The sequence below is a fragment of the Canis aureus genome, chromosome 2 (genome assembly GCF_053574225.1).
Source record: "Canis aureus isolate CA01 chromosome 2, VMU_Caureus_v.1.0, whole genome shotgun sequence".
NCBI classification, from domain to species: domain Eukaryota; kingdom Metazoa; phylum Chordata; class Mammalia; order Carnivora; family Canidae; genus Canis; species Canis aureus.
In genome coordinates this window covers 58932594-58952456 of record NC_135612.1, presented here as the reverse complement: position 1 = coordinate 58952456, position 19863 = coordinate 58932594, and the positions used below count along the sequence as shown (strand labels likewise).

Genomic DNA, 19863 nt, shown 5'->3' with positions numbered 1-19863 from the left:
TTCAGGCCATGCTTTCGCTTTTCATAATTGTGTCGTTTTCTTAGTCTATAGACGTCTGTTATTTTTGATGGTTACTCCTGGTGACCAGCGTTGTTGCTATGGGGCCACATGCTTTTCTTCTGGGTTTTGTTGATTTTTGTGTCTCTGGTGTCTGGGAACCAGGCACTTTCTGATCAGTTTGTTCTGAGCTTTTCTGTTGTCTCTCTTGGATGTTTGTGGTCACATTATCACACTGTCTGTGGACTTTAATTTGGTTTATTGCCCCCATGCGGTGGCCAGGCCTTGCAGACAGGTGATCAGCAACAATGTGCTCCTGGGCTCCTGGGCGCCTCTTATGTCACAGACAGTGCATCTAGGACTCTATTGCATTAAGGAAATAGGCTTTTGTTTCACAACTGTTGGTCTTGATTTATTGTTGCAACATTTCATATTACTGGAACTTTCTAATGGATTAAAACCATATGGGTATTTTCTAAATAAAGCTTGTTATCAAAAAAACCCCACAGTGTCCTCAAAGGGAAAGGATGGTGTGAAGCTGGCAGGAGCACCAGGCACGTTCAGGGCAAGGGGCTGGAGAGGACGGGCAGGCGGTCCTGGCAGGGAGGCCACATGGGGAGGTACAGCTTCCAGGCTGGTGTCTGGGTCCAAATCCTGCCTCTTCTGAGCCTGGCACGGTCCCTCTGGCCTCCGCAGCTGCCCCCGTCTGGGGTGCAACCTGCCAAGGTCCCAAGTCCCACCTGCTCCTCCTCCTGGGCCCCCGCGTGGTGCACAGTGACCCCTGCACCTGCACCATTCTCCCAGCCAGGCGGCTCTGGAGGCCTCCTCCCTCCTGGGGGATGCAAGCCCCGAGGACAGAGTAGGCCTGGGTCACGTGAGGTCGCAGCACACAGCACAGACCCGGCCCGGAAGGAGTTCACCAAATGTTTATTGAATACAGATCACAGGAAAGACAGGGGTGCTCTCCAAATGTGGGAGATAAAGACTATTCTTGGCCGTTGGGTTTAAGTGCGTGAATGGAGTGTTGAAGGCACACAGCTGGCGGCCACCTTCATGTGGGAGACGTGGTAGGCTTGTCGCTCGTTCGGTGGGCTCTTCTTCCTCATTTTCCTCAGGCCTCAGGGCACGGCATGGGGGTGAGGGCCCTGGGGGTCCCGGGCCCCTTCCTCCAGGGCAGGACTCCAGCGCCGGCCCGGGCGGCGGCTCACACCAGGGGGATGGGGTAGGAGGCGCAGGCGGCCAGGCCACACATGTTCTTCCCACGCTCCATGAGGAAGTACCTGGGCAGACAGAGCGAGCTGGGGACGGGCTGGGGCTGCCTCACGGCGGACCTTCCTAGGATGCTGTACACGAGCTCTGACTCCAGGGGCGATGGCCTGGCTTGCTGAACACCCAGGAAACCCCTGACCTGAACTGACGGGCTTTCTCTTCCCTCCCTGTGGCTACCACGTTGCGTCCATCCCACTTCCCTACAACTTCCCGACTCGGCCCTCAGCTAGTTACTTAATCATCACCGGGACCCTGAGGGCACGCAGTCTGATGGCGGACACCCCGGCACCCGGTTCCAGCCCCCTCCCCAGGTCGGGTGCTCATGGTCTGAGGCACGCCTGTGGCCCAGGTTCTTCCAACCTGCCCTCCAAGCCGTGGCACCGTGCTGAGCCATGCCAGCCCCCGGCCAGACCCTCCTGGGACAAGGGACCCTCATGTCTGGCACAGGATCCTTCCGATGTGGGGGCCAGGGCAGGAGGGGGCTGCGTGGGGGCATCTTAGCCTCAGGCTCCTGCCCTGGCCTGCCCTGGGGCTCAGCTGGCCAGGTGACCTGCCCCTGCCCCGGCTCTGAAGCCACATGTGTCCTTGAGGGAGAAGCCCCGCCGCCCCCCCCAAGCCAGGCCCCCAGACTCCAGCGGTGGCGCCCCTCCCAGTGCCCTGCCCGAAGTGGCTCACCCGTTCATGCCCCACTGGGGGCCCCACGAGTTCTTCACGATCCAGTAGGGTATTCCGTTCTGCTCTCCGTACCCAACAGCCAGGACTGCGTGGTTCACTTTATCTGGAGTTTTATGACAGGAAGTGCTGGAAAAGGAAAAGAAAGGCTTGAACCCACGGGAAAGATGACAGCAGCTGTCTGATGCCACTGGCCCCATGGAGCAGCGGTTCCAGGCACGGCCGGTAGGAATCAATCGGCCCCGTTGCTGCGGGCCATCAGCCTCAAGAAGCCATGTCTGGCAGGGAGCAAACAGGAGGGGTCAGCGCCGCGGGGACAGGGTCCCAGGAGGGGGCAACATGTCCAATGCCACAAACCCCCCGTGTGGCTGCGGTGGGCAGCGGGTCCAATGGGCAGCGCAGCTGTGTTTCTCTGGGAAATGGGTTCAGAGAACGGAGGCCCAGACCACCAGGGTCCCCTGCCCAGCGGACTCTGGACCACAGGGGGACACAGGAGCAGCAGAAAGTGGCATGGCCAGAGAGTGCTTCACAGGGGGACTCTGACTCCGCATGGAGGATGGACTGGTGGCGGGGTCTGGGACAGCGCGAGGCCAGGGAGGACACGGATCGGAGTCTCTGCAGGGCCACGACGTCGGATGGTGGGATGGTCCTGGGCCCCGTTCCAGGTTGCTGGGGGAGCCCCCAGCCCAGCATCCTGAGAGCAGCTACGTGCCCACCCCCCACTGCTCTCAAACTGGAGGTAGCTCCTGGGCTGATGGAGAGTGCGTTGCCCTTGGCCTGGGTCTGCCCTCCCCATTCCCACCCCAAGAGCCGCAGACACCCACGGCTGGTGTTGTGCAAGTGTGGCCAGGCTCAGAGCCGGGCCCTGAGGCCTGCCTGCGGGGGGCCCTTGGCTCACCTGGAGTAGATGCCTTTCCTGTACATCATGAAGTCGCTGGTGACCTCGAAGGCAAAGCTCACGGGGTTGTACAGGGCGACCGCCTCTACCATCGCCTGCTCGTCATTCTGTGGACACACAGTCTCTGTCACCTCTCTGCCCCCCTCTGGCTGGCTTTCTGCCCCGAGGTAGAGATGGGGGTCCGGGGCAGTGCAGGCATCTTGTGTTGGACTGAGAAGCCACCAAGGGGCTGGCTGCCCCCTCCTCACAGCAGATAGCGGGGTTGTGCCAGAACGGCCAGGCTCCTTTGGGTTATTTGGCTTACGGGTCCCTCCTCTGACACCCTGACTCTCCTGTGACCTCCCTCCCCTTTGCTGGTGGGGTCTGCGGGTCATCTTTCTTTCTAGGGAACGCCCCACCTTAGAGTAGAGGCCACGGTGCAGGTATACAGCTCATTGGGCTCCTCCCACCCATTTGCTGCGGTCCCCCTACATGCCCCTGTGACTCCCCCTGCCCTGCCCCCACAAAGCCAGCAAAATTGGCCACTCCGATCCCCTGCCTGCATCCTGGAGTGAAGAGAGTCACATGGAGGGCAGCCCCGCCTACACCAACAGCCACACCACGTGGGAGACACCAACTCCACACTTTGGGGTTGTTTGTTACTAACAACAGTAACAAACATAACCTAACAGTCATCCTCCAACTTGCATTCAATCGCTTACACACACGCTGATGTCACACATTCACACTCTGCTCCTTGGGATGGGGATTCCTGCTTGCGTTTTACAAAGGAGAAAACAGACCAGACCAGAGTCCCGCACAGACCCAGGTCAGAGCCCAAGCGTCTGGTGCTTGTCTCACCCACCTCCCACCTGCTGCCACCACTGTGGCTGGGATGCCCCGATAATGGAGACTGTCCAGTCAAAGTGATCTGCCGCCAGGGGAGGCTGCCCTGCTGTGCCCTCTGGCCAGTGGACAGCAGTGGACGCTGGCCTCCTCATGAGAACACGCTGCCCGTTGCAGAGAAGGGCCGGTACTCACAATGGTGATGTTGGCTACATCCTTCACGAAAGCAATGGCTTTGCTGGGCTGGTACTTGCAGTCACCGTCCTGTGCAGGGCAGCACAAGTTAGGGGGATCGGCCCCAGGCTGAGGGTTAGGGCCACCCCCCCATGCCATGCCATTTGATAATGTCTGCAGAGCTAAAGCTCTGAGTGCCAGGGGATCATGGGGTCACTTAAGAGAGGGTCAGGGGCATCCTTGTTCTCAAGGAGCTCATAGGAGCCCAGCACTGCTTTGGCAGAGGTGGGCCTATGGGAGCCTGGGGGACCTGGGGAGAACTGGAGGTGAGCATGAGCTGCCTGGCAGGGGAAAGAGGTGCTAGTGCACAGACATTCCCAGACACAAGGCAGGTGCAGAGGCAGGTCACGTGGAGGAAAGAGCAAGCACAGAAGGTGGGGATGGCAAGAGGCACGATGTGGTGTTTGGGAACCAGCAAGTGGCTGGGCTGGAGCCCAAGGTTTATGAGAGGCGAGACAACAGGTGAGAGGGCAGGCCCCCAACAGCCTCTGAAGCATCCTGCATAAGGCAGGTGAGTGGTCAGAGCCAGGTCCGAGAGCCCACTCGGCAGCCCCAGGAGAGCTGGATGATGGAGACGGAGACGTGGGTGAACCCACAGAACAGTTGTGGGGTCCCGATGGTTGGGAGGCAGAACTTGAGTGAGGGTCTGCGGTGGGAATCACCCTCAGACAGCCTGCCAGTGGCCAGCAGGTTTCGGGGGGCTGGTGTTGCTTATTGGTGAGCAGAAATGCAGGCAGAGCCACAGGTCTGGGGGAAAGATGGCTGTGGGCAGAGAGGGTGCAGGTGCCAGAGAGTGTGGTCAGCCTGAGACTGACCCCATGGGCTGTGGTGCTGGGCGGGAAGGGCAGCGGAGGTGGGCGCCCTGGTATACTTAGTGTGTGTGGGGGACCCAGGAGATTGGGAACAGCAGGTGGGCAGGGCTTGGTGGATGCAGATGACTCTGGTGGGAGGGGACGGGCTACAGCTCAAGGGCGTGGGGGTCCCCCCCACCCCGTCCTGGTGCTCTGTGAGGCTGAAGGGGATGGCGCTGGCCAGTCCCGCTGGCCAAGACTATGAAGCTGCGGCAGCCCCCAGTTACCTGGCCCTTGTAGGGGTAGCTGTCTTCACCCATGATGCCCTTGTTGTAGCGGATGTACTCGAACGCCTGGCTGGGGAGCCCCCTGCAGGAAGCACACACAGGGCTGCCCACCCGGACTGGCCTGGCCCTGGCCCCAAGCTCCTCAGACCCAGGAAGCACACGTCAGGGGAACAGGGAGCTCTCAGACGCCGTAGGGACCCCAGGCCAGCCCCCTCTGGGGTAAGGGACCTGCCCAGCTCTGGGTATCCACCACCATCATGCCCCCTGGGCCCCCACCAGCAGGTGCTCTAGAAATAGGACTTCCTGACCACTCCCATCAAGCCCGTGTGGCCGATGTTGTCATTGAGAGCAGGGAGCCACTCATGGCCGTCCAGCCACAGCTCCCAGCACCCCCACACCCTGTCCCCTCCGCTCCTGACCCTGGCACTAGTCACCCCCTGACCCACAGCACGCTATTTTGGGTCTAGGCAGCTAGAACATCAGCTCTGTATGCTCTGTTGGCTGCGTGTCCCCAGGGCCCAGCCACATGTAGGTGCTCAGTCACACATGTGGAGTGCTTGAAAACATGAACCAGAGCACAGGGAGCCCCCCCTTACACATGGAGCCCAAGGATGTCCCTCCCCAGAAATGGGCCATGAGGGGGAAGAACCAGGCCGGACGCATGCATGCACTAGGACAGTGGCCATGGACACCAGACACACGAGCAAATAAACCCCTGATGACGATGTTAAGGACCGGCCGAGGAGACAGGCGCAGTAAAGACACAGCCATCAGCACGAGCACTTTTACCACTTCTGATGGCCAGGTGGGGCTGCTCGGAACTTTAACTGTGTGGAAGGGCCAGGCAGACACCTGGCCATGGCTGTGGGGGCTGCTGAGGCCACCTGCACTGTGGTGAGGCCGGGGGGGACACCCTGGATGGAGGGCAGATTTCGGGAGCAGAGTGGCCTGGGCTTGGGTCACACTCTGTCACATTCTGGCTGCAGGACCTGAGGGTGACCATCTCCTTTGTGACCTGGGACGGGGCAGCGGTCGGCACATGCTATACCCGACAGAAGCAATCTGTGGGGCAGGAGAGGGACCCCGGGAGGGCCTGTCGGTCAGGGACGTACCCTTGGCAGCCGTGATTGTTGAAGTTCTGGGCACAGTCCACCAGCTGCTGCTCTGCCTGGAGGGACACACAGTGTGGTGAGCAGGGTAGAGACCACTGGAGGCTCTGGCCCGGGGTGCTGAGCCTTCCCCGCAGCACACCCCTGTGGCCCCATCAGCCCCATGTCCAGATGCCCCAGACGTCAAGCTGCCGAGGCAGGGACCAGCAGCTGGCACATGGAGGGAGGGGTCAGCCGCTGGGGCAGCCAAGCAGGGGGGTGAGGGTGCTGCCCATTGGTGCACACGGCTGGGAGGCGCACATGCCTACAGTGGCGAGTGGGAGTGGGAGGGGACAGCCCCGCTGGGGACCCCCACCCACCCTCATCCCTTGCTGTGAGCTCAGCAGCTGGACACATGGGCCCTGGCCCTGCCCTCGGGGAAGACAGCCAGGCAGCTCGGGCAGGACTGGCTCCTAGAAGCCTGCCTCCCAGGCTCTGCTCTCCAAAGGCCGCAGGTGGCCTCAGTCATTCTAGAACGTGCGTTCAGTTTCACAGGCCGAATGACCACGAGGGGGAGATGCCTGATGACCAGTGGAAACCACATCTACACCGAAGCTCTAAAGGAGCCCGATGGCATACCTGGCCCTCTCTGTCAGGCCTCAGGGCAGAGCCATGACCTCAGCAGGTGACCCCGGGGGCGGGCTGCTTACCAAAGAGAGCAACTTCCCACTTTTGATGGCGATGGCGGACTCCAGGGCCCCCGTGGTGGAGAAGGTCCAGCAGCTGCCACAGCTGCCCTAGAGAGGCCGGGACAGAGGTCGGAGGTCGGTAACAAGAACACCAGGACGCAGGCCCGAGAAAAGTGGGCTCCCATCCATGTGGACCATCAGGCCCTATGCGGCCAAGGTCGTCTGGGTTAACAGGTGACAGGACTGAGGCCCATAACGGAGCAGGAGCCGCTGACCACCAGCACCTTCCCAGCCCCGGCCCCTCACACACCAAGCCCACTGCCCTGCAAGGATGACCCCCATCCTGTGATCTTCTGCTTTCCTTCTATGGCTGAACCTCACACAGGCTCTTCTTCTCTCCACGGTGTCTGAGCAGGACTCACCCACATCCTGTTTCCAGAACCTTCTCTACCACCACTCCACCTCCAACCTCATTCTGCTCAGTCCTAACAAACTAACCCCTCAAGCCCTCACCTCCATCGAGCCCAGACACCTGACTGCCGGGCTGCCGCGCCTGCCCACCCCCTGCCCTCCACAGTCACCAGCAGCCCCTGAACTTGCCAGAGCCTGCTGCCACCTGCCCATTCACAGCCCAGCAAGCACAGCTGTGCGAGCCAGGGGGTCAGCTCCGGCCTCTCCACCTCCACCCCGTTGGTCATCTGAGATGGCCCACCCGTCTCATCTCTCCCTCCACAGGTGGTTCTACCTCTCGACTCTCTCTCACATCCAGCCCCTGCCCTGCCCTCAGGAGGTTGGTGTTGTCCTGGAGGGCCCCCCTGGTCCCTTCCTCCCACATCCTCCTGTCAGTACGGGGGTGACCCCGTCTGAGGCTCTCTGGCTGAGAGAGGCAGACACCTGGCATGCAGCCCCCTGTACCCCCATCCATCTGGACGCCAGGCCAGCCCTCAGCCTTGGTTTGCTCCTCTGTGACCCGAGAAGCATGCGGGGCTGCCGAGCTAATGTCAGATTCTGCTGCTGTGTCTACATCCGCACGGTGGCCATAGCCACCACCTTGCTCCAGCCCTGCACCTGGTGGCCCAGGCTCCCCAGAAGGCCCTGGAACATTCCTGACAGACCTCCCTGTCCCAACAGTGAGCACAGTCAGGCTTCTACACAGAAAACTCATGGCTTTAAATTGTCATGGGATTCTCAGTGCGCCTGGGCAGCCCAGTTGATTACATGTCTGACTCTTGATTTCGGCTCAGATTGTGATCTCAGGGTCCGAGGACTGAGTCCCATGTTGGGCTCTGCACTCTGCAGAGAGCCTGCTTCTCCACAGAAGAAGCTTACCCTCCCCCTGCTCGTGCTCTCTTTTTCTCAAATAAATAAATTAATTAATAAATAAATAAATTAATTAATAAATCTTAAAAAACAAACAAACAAACAAAAAACCTGTCATGGGATTCTTAGTCTAAAAACTGGCTCTGGGGGGCGGAGGGCTTTGCTCTGTGGCTCCCAGGGGCTGCAGTGAATGTCCAGAGTGCCAGCTCCAGGAGCTCCAGGCCTGAGAGGATAGGAAGCTGTGGAGAAAACGTTTCCCAGGGAGCGTTTTGATACGAAAGCCAGTGTTTGCAGGAGGGAAGCTTGCACCTTGCATTTTCTGAAGGGGAAAGCATGGCCTCTTTCTGGAAAGGCAGCTGCTGTGACTTCCAGGGGAGGGACACAGTGGGCAGAGGGGAGACTCTCCAGAACAGAGCCAGCCCCCAGGCCGTAGCTTTGTGGGTGTAGAAAGCAGGACACACACTCCCTGCCAGGAGGCCAGTGTCATTTGGAAGGCTGGCGTCATCCTGCTCGCTAAGCACCTGCTATCCCCCAGCCGGAGGGGCTGGGCCAGGCCTTGCATGGGGTGGAAGGAATGGGGCCCTGTGTCCCATCTCTGAAGGGCACAGAGAACTGCTGCTTCGGGTGACTTTGTGGGAGCCCTGGGGCCACTGAGGAGCTCTGGGCAGGGGGTACAGGGGGACATCAGTCCAACCAAGAGGGACTGCTCCCTCCTCCAGAGCAGCCTGTGGAGGTAGGGAGCTCACAGCCTTGCAGAGGAAGGCAGCTGGAGGCCGACAAGAAACAGAGTTGGGGAGACACTTGCCAGTTTGGGGTTCTGAGTTTCTCTTCCTGCTGTTTTGTCTGTGAATGTGGCTATGTTTTGGGGAAGGACGGGGGATGGCCACACATACCTGATTTTTCACCGGTGACACGAACTTTCCTTTTTTCCGCCAGTCCACAAAAGGGGGGTAGGGACCTGTCCCCCGGAGGTAGTTACCTTTGGTGGCTGAGCAATTCTGGAATGACCAAACACAATTCTTTCAGGGGAACAGAAAATTTTTTTGATGGAAATGTGTGCAAGTAAAACAATCACCAAGAGAATGACTATCACTGTAGCAACATCCCGCCCCAACCTGACATGACCCAGGTGGGGGAGTGAGGTCCTGGGAGCCAGATTTCACAAGTAATAACACAGTTCATCCAGTTAAATTTTAACTTCATATGAACGATGAGTAACTATAGCGAAAGTATGTCCTGCACAGTACTTAGGACATATTCACACTAAAATACCCTGTTATCTACCTGAGATTCAGTTTTAATTGTGCATCTGTATTCTCTCTGGCAACCTAAGTTTGGGGCACACATAGCTAAGGCTGTGTGCATGGCTTGAGCAGCTGCTGGGAGCCACCTGACGCCCCAGGAAGCTGCACTCCTCCCCCCACCCTCCGGAGCCGGGTAGGCTCGAGTCCGGCTGGAAGTTGGCAGACTCTGAACTTATTCCAAAGGTCTGAGTGGAAAGAGTCGGCTTGGGTCACAATGACTAACACCCACCTGAGGCTCCGACCAGAGATACTTGTGTTTTATTTCAGCAAAGTTCATGTCTGAAAACTGGTTCAGCCCCACTGAAAAAGAGAAGGAAAAACAAAAAAATCCAAAGAGGCACTTACTAAGGCACTGATTAAGAAACAGAAACATTACCAGCCCCAGTTAACCTGTGTGCTATTTCCAGCTGCAGCGACTGGCACCTCTGTAGGTTTTAAATGTAATTATCATTGATCAGAGCAAGGTCAATGCTCCATGTGCTTCAGAACCACCTGGGAGGGGGATCCCTGGGTGGCTCAGTGGTTTAGGGCCTGCCTTTGGCCCAGGGTGTGATCCTGGAGACCCGGGATCAAGTCCTGTGTCAGGCTTCCAGCATGGAACCTGCTTCTCCCTCTGCCTGTGTCTCTACCTCTCTCTCTACGTCTATCATGAATAAATAAATGAAATCTTAAAAAAAAAAAAAAAAAGAACTGCCTGGGAGCTTGTCCTGTGCATACAAGTGGGCTGCATGGCAGGTGTGTAGGTGTGGCTAGTGCGTGGTAGGGCCTGGGCACCCCATCCAGGAGTGGGTTCAGACACCCCACTGGAGACTCTGATGGACATTCAGGTGAAGAGCCGCTATATCTGCCCCACGTGCATTCCCACCTGTGCCCAGGGTGGAGAGCCTTCCCATCACTACCTGCCAGCCTAGCACATCTCTGACGATGTAACCACCCCCCCACACCCCCCGCCGCCCCATGGTCGCACAGAGCACTGGGCAGGGATGAGATTCAAGCACAACTTTTATTATACTTGCTGCCCACAATACCAATGTCGTGGACCCTGCTGACATTTCTGAGGCCTCTGTGTATATGCGGTGTGTATGCTTCTAGGGAAATGACTTGGACGGAGGGCAGGTCTGTCCTTGGAGTCTGCTCCTGAGTGCAGAGCACATTGCTGAAGGGGGCCTGCCACCCAGTGATCCAAGGGCAGCACTCAGCATAGGAGGGACCCTCAGCTGGCAAGAATGGGGTGGGGCTTCTGTGAGACCTCCTGTGAAATCCAGGACCATCCAGAGGGCTCAGCGCCCCTGTCCTGCAGCCATGGGGATATCAGAGACCCAGCAGAGCCAGGACTGCAGTCAGCTCAGGGAGGCTTCGGGCCGTCCCTCCACTCCATATCCCTCCCAGGGGGCCTCCAAGCATCGGCTGCCACTAACAGCTCTGAGACGTGGCCCCACGGAGCCTGGAGGAGAGGCAGCCCCGCAGTACTTTTAAACGTGTGGTTCCCAGCGTTGTGAGCATTTATCTTCCTCCAGTTGCCAACGAAGGTCTGCAGCCTCTGGAGGTACTCCTCCGAGCTGTACTTCTTCTGGTGCTGAAACGAAACACAGCCACAGTAAGTCAGGGAAACAAGATGTGGCTCGCCAGAAGGGGACAGTTTGTTTTATAAGAGGATGGGTGGAGCTTTTCCCTACCGTACAATGGAGTTTTTGGAGCTAAAGCCCTGTTAGGAGGCAGGACACTGTTGGGTGTCAGCTGTGAAAGGAGGTCATAGGCACACACCCTGGGGCCATGGGGAAGAAATGTGCCAAATGCAGGTCCTCCAGTGACCCACAGCTGGCATTGGCTCAAGTCTGGGACAAAAATCATCACTTTTCAAAAGCCCATGCACCAGTGTTCTGCAATTAATTCTGCAGCCAGCATGCAATGTATCCAAATATAAAATATGGCCCTGAGTGCCCAGGCTGTAAAGGCTGCCAGCTGCCAAAATCACTGGGGACAACTGTTTGGAAGGCGTTAACCTAACTGAATCTTTCCCATCTTGGCCAATTCCCAGTCTGGAAAGACCCAGGGGTGTGGGTGGGAAAATCCCTCCCCGTCATCCCAAGTCTGGCACCGTCAGCTTTGATAGCAGGCAACAGAGAAACAAAAAGCTTCAGGAAGAAGGTGACCACTGACCTGCACTGCCCATGACTTGAAGTGAACTTTCTCTGTAAAAAGAAAAAACAAAAGACATTAGCCCGGGTGCCTGGCAATGAATGGGGCCTTCAGCCAAGCAGGGCACTTCAGAGCTGATCGGCATTTCAGGAAACGAGACTACAGTGAAGGCACCAAAAATGGTGTTATCTGATGCAGAATGCAGAAGTCAGGCTCTCACTGCAGTGGCAGCGGTAACAGAACCTGTGGTTGGACAGGACACGGGCTGTCCCCGGAGCGGGCACCCGGGGCGGCCTGGGTCCCACAATGCCCCATGGCTTCACTTGCTGCTGGTCACACAATGGTGCTTACGTTGTGGAAATCCACTGAAATGTGTATTTAACGATATGTGTACTTCTCTGTATGATATACTTCAAAAAGAAGTGAGTTAAAAAATCTAATCCCCAAGGGTCAGCAAATTTTTTCTTCAAGACACAGACAACCAATATATTCGACATGGCGCTGTCCCATGGTCTGTGCCCACGGTGTGAACACAAACCAGACACCAGCTCTTTGTGGATGGACCCCCGCTATACCTTGTATCTTTTTGAGCTATCTAAAAATTTCAGGCTACATTTAAATGGCTACAAAGAATGTATTCCAGCTTATAGTAAATACTGTCTTTTTAATTTTTCAATTTTTTTTTTTTTAAATTTTAAGTAGGCTCCATGCCCACCATGGGGTTTGAGCTCACGACCCTGAGATGAAGAGCTCAATGTCTGACCAACTGAGCCAGCCAGGGGCCCTGTAAATATCATTTTAAAAGAGGATGCCACATCCTTCTTTTAAAGCTAGTCAAGGGAATCTGCATACAGTCTGAGTTAATGCCCGCCGTCAGTAATGAAACAAATCATCCTTTTATGCAACAAGGACAAGAAGCATACATCAAAATTATGTTTACTTCCTGTGACTCACGCATCTCTGAACATTATATAAATTTATTCTGGATTGAATTCCAGTATTCAATCCAGAATAAATCCTCACCATCAACACCCCAACCAATCAAAATATTTCAAATATATTATATACATTGTGAAAAGTAATTGTTAAACATAAAAAATAAACCTGTATCAGAAATGCGTCCTTAGGGGCACCTGGCTGGCTCAGGGGGTTAAGCTTACAGCTCTTGGTTTAGGTTCATGTCCTGATCTCACGGGATGGATGTCCTCGTTGGCCTCCATGCTCAGTGGGAAGTCTGCTTGGGGTTCTCTCCTTCTCCCCGTGTCCCCCTACCCTGGGCATGCGCAAGTTCTCTCTCAAATAAATAAATAAATCTTAAAAAAAAAGAAATGCATCTCTTAATGAGATCAACAGGACTTTTCTAAGTAACCCCCCCCTCATGGATTTATAGATTCATGGGTATTTCCTATTTTTTTAATGGGTCAGTATTAATTCTGGTCTTTTTAATTTTTAAAAAGATTTTATTTGAGAAAGAGAGAGCAAGTGCACACAAGTGGGGTGGGGGGCAGAGGGAGAGGGAGAAGCAGACCCCCACTCTCGCGGAGCAGGGAGCCAGAAGTGGGCTGGATTCCAGGACCCTGGGATCAAGACATGAGCTGAGGGCAGAGCTTCACCAACAGAGGCCCCCAGGCACCCCAATCTTTGTTTTTTTATAGGTCAAAAGACTAAGAAATCCTGCTAAATAAGCAGATTACTAATTACTTATTGCTTCCGGCAATGGAAGGCAAGGTTTCTCAATTTCTATGCCCCAATCACCTGACCATCTAAGACTTCATCAGCTGATACCTTGGTGAGGTCCTGTCTTCTTCAATTTCAGTTTCCTTGAGGAACTGGCAGGAGTTTTGAGGAAGATTTGTTACCATCCATTTTTTTGCTGCCTCTGATGTGTTTATGACCAGAGGTTCAGATTGAGGACAAATGAGAGGTGCAGATTGGCTTTAGCAGAGAGGATGTCTGGGAGTGGAGGGGCTGGACCCTAACCCCGTACGTGCACCCACATCTGTTGGGGTTTGTGCTCCTCCAGGGACCTCCCCCTCCCCCCGGCGGAAGACGATGCTCAGCAGTCTAACTTCCCTTGTGGGTCACACACCTCCCTATTCTAGAAACCGAGCTAGAGTCACTTTCCGCAGGAAAGAAACACCGATTTCTCCACTACAATCCTGCAAAGGGTTTTGGAGGATTCCAGTCCTGGTCACCGGGCCCTGCTACAGTTGGTGGCTACAGAGGAGATGGACCTCCACTCAGCAGGACTTCAAGCAGGACAGAGTTCAGGACAACTGGCCAGCTTTCCCCTCTGGGATATTTCAAAAGCAACAAGTATGGCAGGTATGACACTCAGGACTATTTCTCGTTCACAGGAGGTCAGTGGAAATAAGAGCTGAGATGCCCTGGGGGCTGGGCCGGAAGGCTCTGCTGGTGAGCCCGGGGCCCCAACCTCAGACAGACACATCTCAAATCCACTGTGCTTCTGGACAAACTATATTTATGTCCGCCCTGTCTGGGGGCAGGGGTCAGCAAACTATGGCAAACTGAAAAATGTCTTCTTACACTTTTAAATGATTGAAAGAAACATACAACATTTTGTAAGACCTGAGAATCATCCACATTCACATTTCAGCATCCATAAATAAAAGTTTCTGGGAACACAGCCACATTCATTCATTTGCATCCTGTCTGGGGCTGCTCTCCAGGGCGGAGCGAAGTACTTGCTACAAACTCTGTGCCGCCACAACACCTAAAGTATTTACTCTCTGGCCCTAGGCAGGAAAAGCTTTCAGAGCCCTGCTCTGGGGTTAGGATGGCTTCTAGGGCCAACCCCCATCCGCACAGCCCACATGGGAGGGTGAAGCCAAGCCTGGGGGCACTGGATTTTCTTCAGGTTGGGGCTGGCCTGGAGCTGCCCGTCTGCCGGCCTCCTTGCAGACCTGGGGGGCTTTCTTGTATTTGAGTAGAGAGGAGTGAGGCAAGATTCGCAGCGGAGAAGATTCAGCCTCAGCAATCTGTGTCCTGTCTCCAGGCTGTGCTTTGGCAACTCTGTGCCCAGGGTGAGGAGGGCAGCTGGGCAGTGAGCTCAGAGCCCAGGGGGTGGAGGGCTGAGGTGGGCCGCAGCAGGGTAGGGGGGCCGCAGGGCAGGGCCTCCAGCCCGGGCAGGTGCTCGCAGCCCCAGCAGTGTAAGGGGTGCGAGGGCAGCACGGAGCCGGCGCGGGCGCTGTGCAGGTGGCGCGCGGGGCGGCCTGATGCGGGACCTGGCCGACCTTACATCAGGTGTGCAGACCCGCCGAAGCGCAGCCGGCCATCCCACAGAGCCTCTCGGGGCAGCCGGGGATCCCCAGGGGCTGCGAGAAAGGCTGGAAAGTCCCTGCGCACGCTGGCAGAGGCCCCGCCACAGTCCTCTAGGACCCCGCGGGGCGCTTAGGCACCGGGCCGCCCCCCCGCCCCCCGGCTCCTGCACCTTCTCCCGCCCGGCCCCGGGTCCCCCCCGGCGGAGGCCTCGGTCCCGGGGCGGGCAGGCCGTGTCCCTCTGCCCCGGTCCCGTCCTCGGGGGACCGAGCCGCCCGGCGAGGCCCCTTCTCCGCGGCGCCCCCTCCCGGTACCTAAGGAGCTCGCGGAGGCGTCCGTGGCGCCGCAGGCCGGGAGTCCCAGGAGCCCCGCGGCCGCGCACAGCAGCGGGAACGCGACCCACATCTCGGCGGCTCCGCGGCGGACTGGCTGCGGGCGCCGGGGAGGAGGCGGCGGCGGCGGCGGGGGCGGGGCGGAGGGAGGGGCGGGGCTCCCGGGGCGGGGCGGGGCTGCGGGGAGGTCACCGCCCGCGCCTCCGAGTCCTCTCCCAGGGCTCACCCCGGGGCCCCACCCCCCTTTCCCCGTTTCTCTGCCTCTGCCCGGCCCCCCGGAGCCCGCCCCCCACCCCGGAGCCTCCCCTGCCCCCTCCATCCCCGGAACGCCCCTCCCTGACCCCCCTGACCCCGGAGCCCTCCACCCCCGGAGCACTCCCTGTGCCCCCCCAGCGCCCCTCTCGGGTCCTCCTTAGGCCCAGTCCCCGGGGTGTCCCTCCTCCCTCAGAATGAACTCAGGAGTGGAGGGAGGAGTCAGCAGGGTTTGGTGAGGCTCACCTCCCCACCCCCCACCCCCCACCCCTCCCCTTCCCTCCCGGCCTCTCCCACAACAGGCGTTTTGCTCCAAGTGGTGAGAAAGTCGTCTTAGCTTCAGGGCCTTGTCGTGTCTCCAGCAAATGTGCAGAAAGGCGGGAGACCTTAATGTGAGTTTGTGAGACACAAATAGAAGGAGGAACGCTTCAAGCTGAGGGACCGAGGACTGTTAGTGTGTGTGGGGGGGGAGGCCTGCAACCAGGTACCCAGGGGCTGGTTCTTCACCTACATTCCCTCTCTCCACTCCTGGTTTACAGATGGGGAGACCGAGGCCCCAGAGTGGGTGGTCACAGATGTGGGAAGATAAGTGTTCTTACTGCCGACAGCAGCCCGGAAAAGCCCTGGTCCCCGGGGCAAGGGGGCTTCCTCCAGAACACTTGGCGAAGGGCAACAGGCTTGACCTGGTCCCACCCCCCAGGATTCCTTAGGAAACCTCCTTCATCTCCACCCCCAGGATACATGCTGGCTGTCATCCCCCAAGCATGTGGCCCCATGCACTTCTGAAGGGTCTCATGACTAGGATTTTACTAGCCGATAACAAATGACCTTCCCCAACAATAGCTGGCCCCCTCAGGGTCCTGGGAACCTTGTCACTCCCTGACCTCCTCCCCACCTGCAAGTCTACAAGGAGCATCTCCTTGTGCCCCCAGGGCAGCTCTCCCTGCCCACAGGTTCTGTCATGAGCTTTCACACCAAAGATGTCCAAGAATTCATTCTTAGCTGTGGGATCTGAACCCTAACATTTTTCTTAGCTCTCCCAGCAAGTGTGCAGAGGGAGTCTGAGCCCGGGTTTGATCTTTTTTGCAGCCAGAGGCACTTTGGTGAGGTCAGAGCTAGTGGGGCTGGCCTGTCCCAGCTCCCCACTCCCAGTTCCTCCCCTTCCCCCTCCCCTCTCCCTCCTGTCTCTCCCTCCATAGGAGGTTTTCTCTCCCAAGTGCTCAGCCCAGCCTGTGCCTCTGAGGCCCCAGGGGAATAGGTCCCTAGGCCCTCTCTTGGGATCTGACTGGTGGGGGCAGCCCAGGAATGTGCCCTTAAGGGGCCTCTGGGGGATCTTTCAGTGCAGCAGGGGGTGCAGCAGGTGGACACTGGCGGTGGGAGAGCCAGCAGCCCGAGCTCACAGACACCATCTTCGCAGATAGAGCAGCTCTTTGTCAATTGATGATTTTGTCTGTGTTCGGATGCCCCTCTGGGTGCATTTGGAGCCACGGGTCTCCGAAAATACCCTGCCTGTTGTTTGCACAGTTAAGGCACTGGCCTAGAGAGAAGTGTCTTCTCTCTGCTGGTGTCTCATCCGTTGGGTAGGCAGGAAGCACCTCACCTTCTCATCCTGTTGCCTGGAGCCTGACAGAGGGCCATGATGATCTCAGACCCAGGCTCCCCTGCCCCCGCCCCTGCCCCGTGCTGGGTCCCCAGTGACCCTCCTTTTCAGGTCACTCCAGAGGGTCTGCACTGCAGTGCAGAAGGCTCTGGCTTGGTCACTTGGAGACTAGTGTTTGGCTCTAGTCCTGCAGATTTGCTGTGTGACCCAGGCAGGTGCTTTGCACTATGTAGTGACTCGTCCCGGATATGGGCGCCGTCCTTTGCTCCCTGCACCCTTTTCACGGTGTCTGTCTGCCCATGTGGCTCCTCCATGGTTCTGGCCCTCGGTACTCCTGCACCTGTGAGGCTGCAGACTGGCTGGTAGCAGAGCCTCGCTGGGCCTGGGTGGGGGGCAGATGTCCCAAGGTTCTGCCTCAGTTATTCAATTGGGCACAATCCAGGCCTGGCTCTGATAATACTCTGTAGACAAAATTAAGATTTCGAGTCAGCTGACTTTAATTGATGGTCCTGGATTATCTGAGGGCCCCAGTACAGTCACAGGGGCTCTTCAAAGCAAAAGGGGAAGGCGGAAGAGTCTGAGACCTTGAATCCCAAGAGGGATTTCGCCTGCCATCCCTGGCTTTGAGGGGGGCATAGAGCCAAGTGGGTGGCCTTCAGAAATGGAGAAGGACCCTGCCACCAGCTAGCTGGGAAGCAGGGCCCTCAGGCCCACCAGCCAGCAATTCTACCAACAACCTGAATCAGCTGGGGAGCGGATTCGTTCCCAGAATCCCCAGAAGGGAAGATGGTGTGGCTGACGCCTGGATTTGGCCGTGTGCAACGGGCGGCAGAGGAACTGTCCAAATCCACGTGGACTTTTGACCTCCGGAGCTGTGAGATAGTGTATTTGTGTCATTCTAAGCCTCAAACTTTGCAGTAATTGGCACGCAGCAATAGGACACTAATGCACCAGGTGAGGTGCTCAGGTTAGCTGGTGCCTGGGCTGACAGGTGGTGGGCGTGCTCGAAGGCTCCCATGAACATGGAGGCTGTCACGTGCTTGCACTTCTGGGATCTGGGAGGCTAGGAGACGAGAGCAGTGTTTACCCTCCCCACTCAGAAGTCATTACCTTCTTTAGGGACATGTCAGACCCACTGCCGAGTGCTTTGTGTGAACACTTTCTTAGTGCTCACTGTTTATCCCATTCTACAGATGAAATGACTGAGACACATCAGCAGCTTGCCTCAGGCCACACAATTAAGTGATGGAGCTGGGGTTTGAACCACTGGCCAACTGAATCCAGGGTTCTCCTCCTTAGAAATAGGCTTTAGCCCCGGGGGAGCAGGTGGTTGACAGTGAGCCCCAGGCCTGCCTACTTTCCTGACTGTCCAGGTCTGAACTCCCCTGAGGTGTCAGCAGGGGCCAGGCATCCAGCCAAACCGCAGCTCCTGGACGTGACCACCTGCGTGCCGACCTCCCGCTCACAGTTCTTGGGACTGTTGCCTGTCTGCCCCACTCCTGACTAGCCCTTTTCTTCAGGCTAGATCTCCTGCTCATCCTCCTCACCAGTTGTTTGCTACAGGTTTAACTGGTTTTCCAGATCACCTGTCAGAGTCAAGCTCAGCAGACAGGCTGGGCCCTCGCCAGATAAACTTCTGTACCCTACCTCTGGCGTCTTGTAACAGTAATAACTGTGTTAACAATATGACGACATGGATCCTGTTGTTCCATGCTCATAACAGCCGTGCGAAGTTTGTTGGAGTGTACACGTATGCTGTAGGTGGTAGAGCTTTTCCCACAGCCACATGCTGATTTTGTGCAGTAGGCAGAGAGTTGGCTGAGTGGTTGGGTGGATAACTGTAGAGGTGCATGCATAATGGTGGAGAGGATAAAGGGGGCCATTGCCAGCTGGAAGGATGGATGGATGGGTGGATGGATGGGAGGATACATGGATGGATGGATGGATGGAAGGGGTGGATGAATGGATGGAACGAAGGGGTGGATAGGACAGAGGGATGGCTGGCTGGCTGGGAGGATGCATTAATGGATGGATGGATGGAAAGATGTAAGGAAGGGATGGATGGATACATGGACAGGTGGATATAGAGGTGAGTGAGTGACTAAAGGGCCTGCTGAGGGGGAAAGGTAAGGAATACAGAAAAGGTATAAGTCTGCATCAGGGGGGTTCATAGGAACTTGTTCCATCCTCCACCAGGAGACACTCTGCTTCGTCAACTTGGTTACTTCCTGTGCTGTGGATCAGAGAAGTTGTCCTGGAGATGTCCTCCGACTGCAAGAGAAGTCATCATCTGTGTCCTGAGAAGTCAGCAAGCATCCTTGGCTAAGCCTCAGAGATGCAGCAGCCACAGCCAGGAGAAGTGTGCGGGCTTGCAGAAAAGTCCAGAAGCTGCATTTCATCAAGGCCAGGCTTGGGGTGAAGGCAGTGGGTTATGTTGTGTGATGGAAGGGTTAGATCCCATCATTGTTTTAGTTATTACAATTTGATGTTCCTTTCATCATGATTTCTTTGCATTAATTTTGGATTTTTAAAAATATTGCACTAAAGTATTATTTACCTTGATTACTCGTATTTTGGCCTTCCCTTCCATTTGGCATCTGAGGGGTGCATCTCACTTTGTTCACCCCAGTCCCAGCCCTGTGAGGAAGCAGCAGTTTCTGGACTTTTCTGCAAACCCCATACTTTGTGCATGGGAACTTACCCCCTCAGTTGGTTTTTCTCTTGCATCTGGGAGAGCCAGGAGCTCAGGAGCTGGAGCCCAGAGTGTGTCTGCCTCCAATAAATTCTCTTCCAGAGCCTCCTTCAATCTCTTGGGGTCCACAGAGTCTGTCTATACTCCTTTGCCTGTCACTTAAGACCTCCTGTGATACATCCCTATTCTGCTTGT

General features: G+C 56.7%; 1 protein-coding gene across 1 annotated transcript; it reads right to left on the bottom strand.

Annotated features, from left to right (window-relative positions):
• Window positions 1-907: 907 nt before the first annotated feature.
• CTSH (cathepsin H) lies at window positions 908-15249 on the bottom strand. The gene is made up of 12 exons (XM_077874605.1): window positions 15107-15249; window positions 11535-11566; window positions 10845-10950; window positions 9604-9674; window positions 8964-9068; window positions 6772-6858; window positions 6086-6141; window positions 4974-5055; window positions 3857-3925; window positions 2837-2943; window positions 1942-2067; window positions 908-1277 (listed from the first exon to the last, which is right to left on the bottom strand). The coding sequence occupies exons 1-12, from the start codon at window positions 15195-15197 to the stop codon at window positions 1202-1204; spliced, it is 1008 nt and encodes a 335-aa protein (XP_077730731.1). The 5' UTR covers window positions 15198-15249; the 3' UTR covers window positions 908-1201.
• Between the last annotated feature and the right edge of the window lie 4614 nt (window positions 15250-19863).

Excerpts from the sequence above, each read along its gene's own strand:
- CTSH (XM_077874605.1), bottom strand. The coding sequence starts at position 15,197 with ATGTGGGTCGCGTTCCCGCTGCTGTGCGCGGCCGCGGGGCTCCTGGGA. Across the intron at positions 6,859-8,963 it reads TGTCACCGGTGAAAAATCAG|GGCAGCTGTGGCAGCTGCTG; the intron begins GTATGTGTGGCC and ends CGGCCTCTCTAG. Across the intron at positions 6,142-6,771 it reads GTGGGAAGTTGCTCTCTTTG|GCAGAGCAGCAGCTGGTGGA; the intron begins GTAAGCAGCCCG and ends GTGTCCCTCCAG.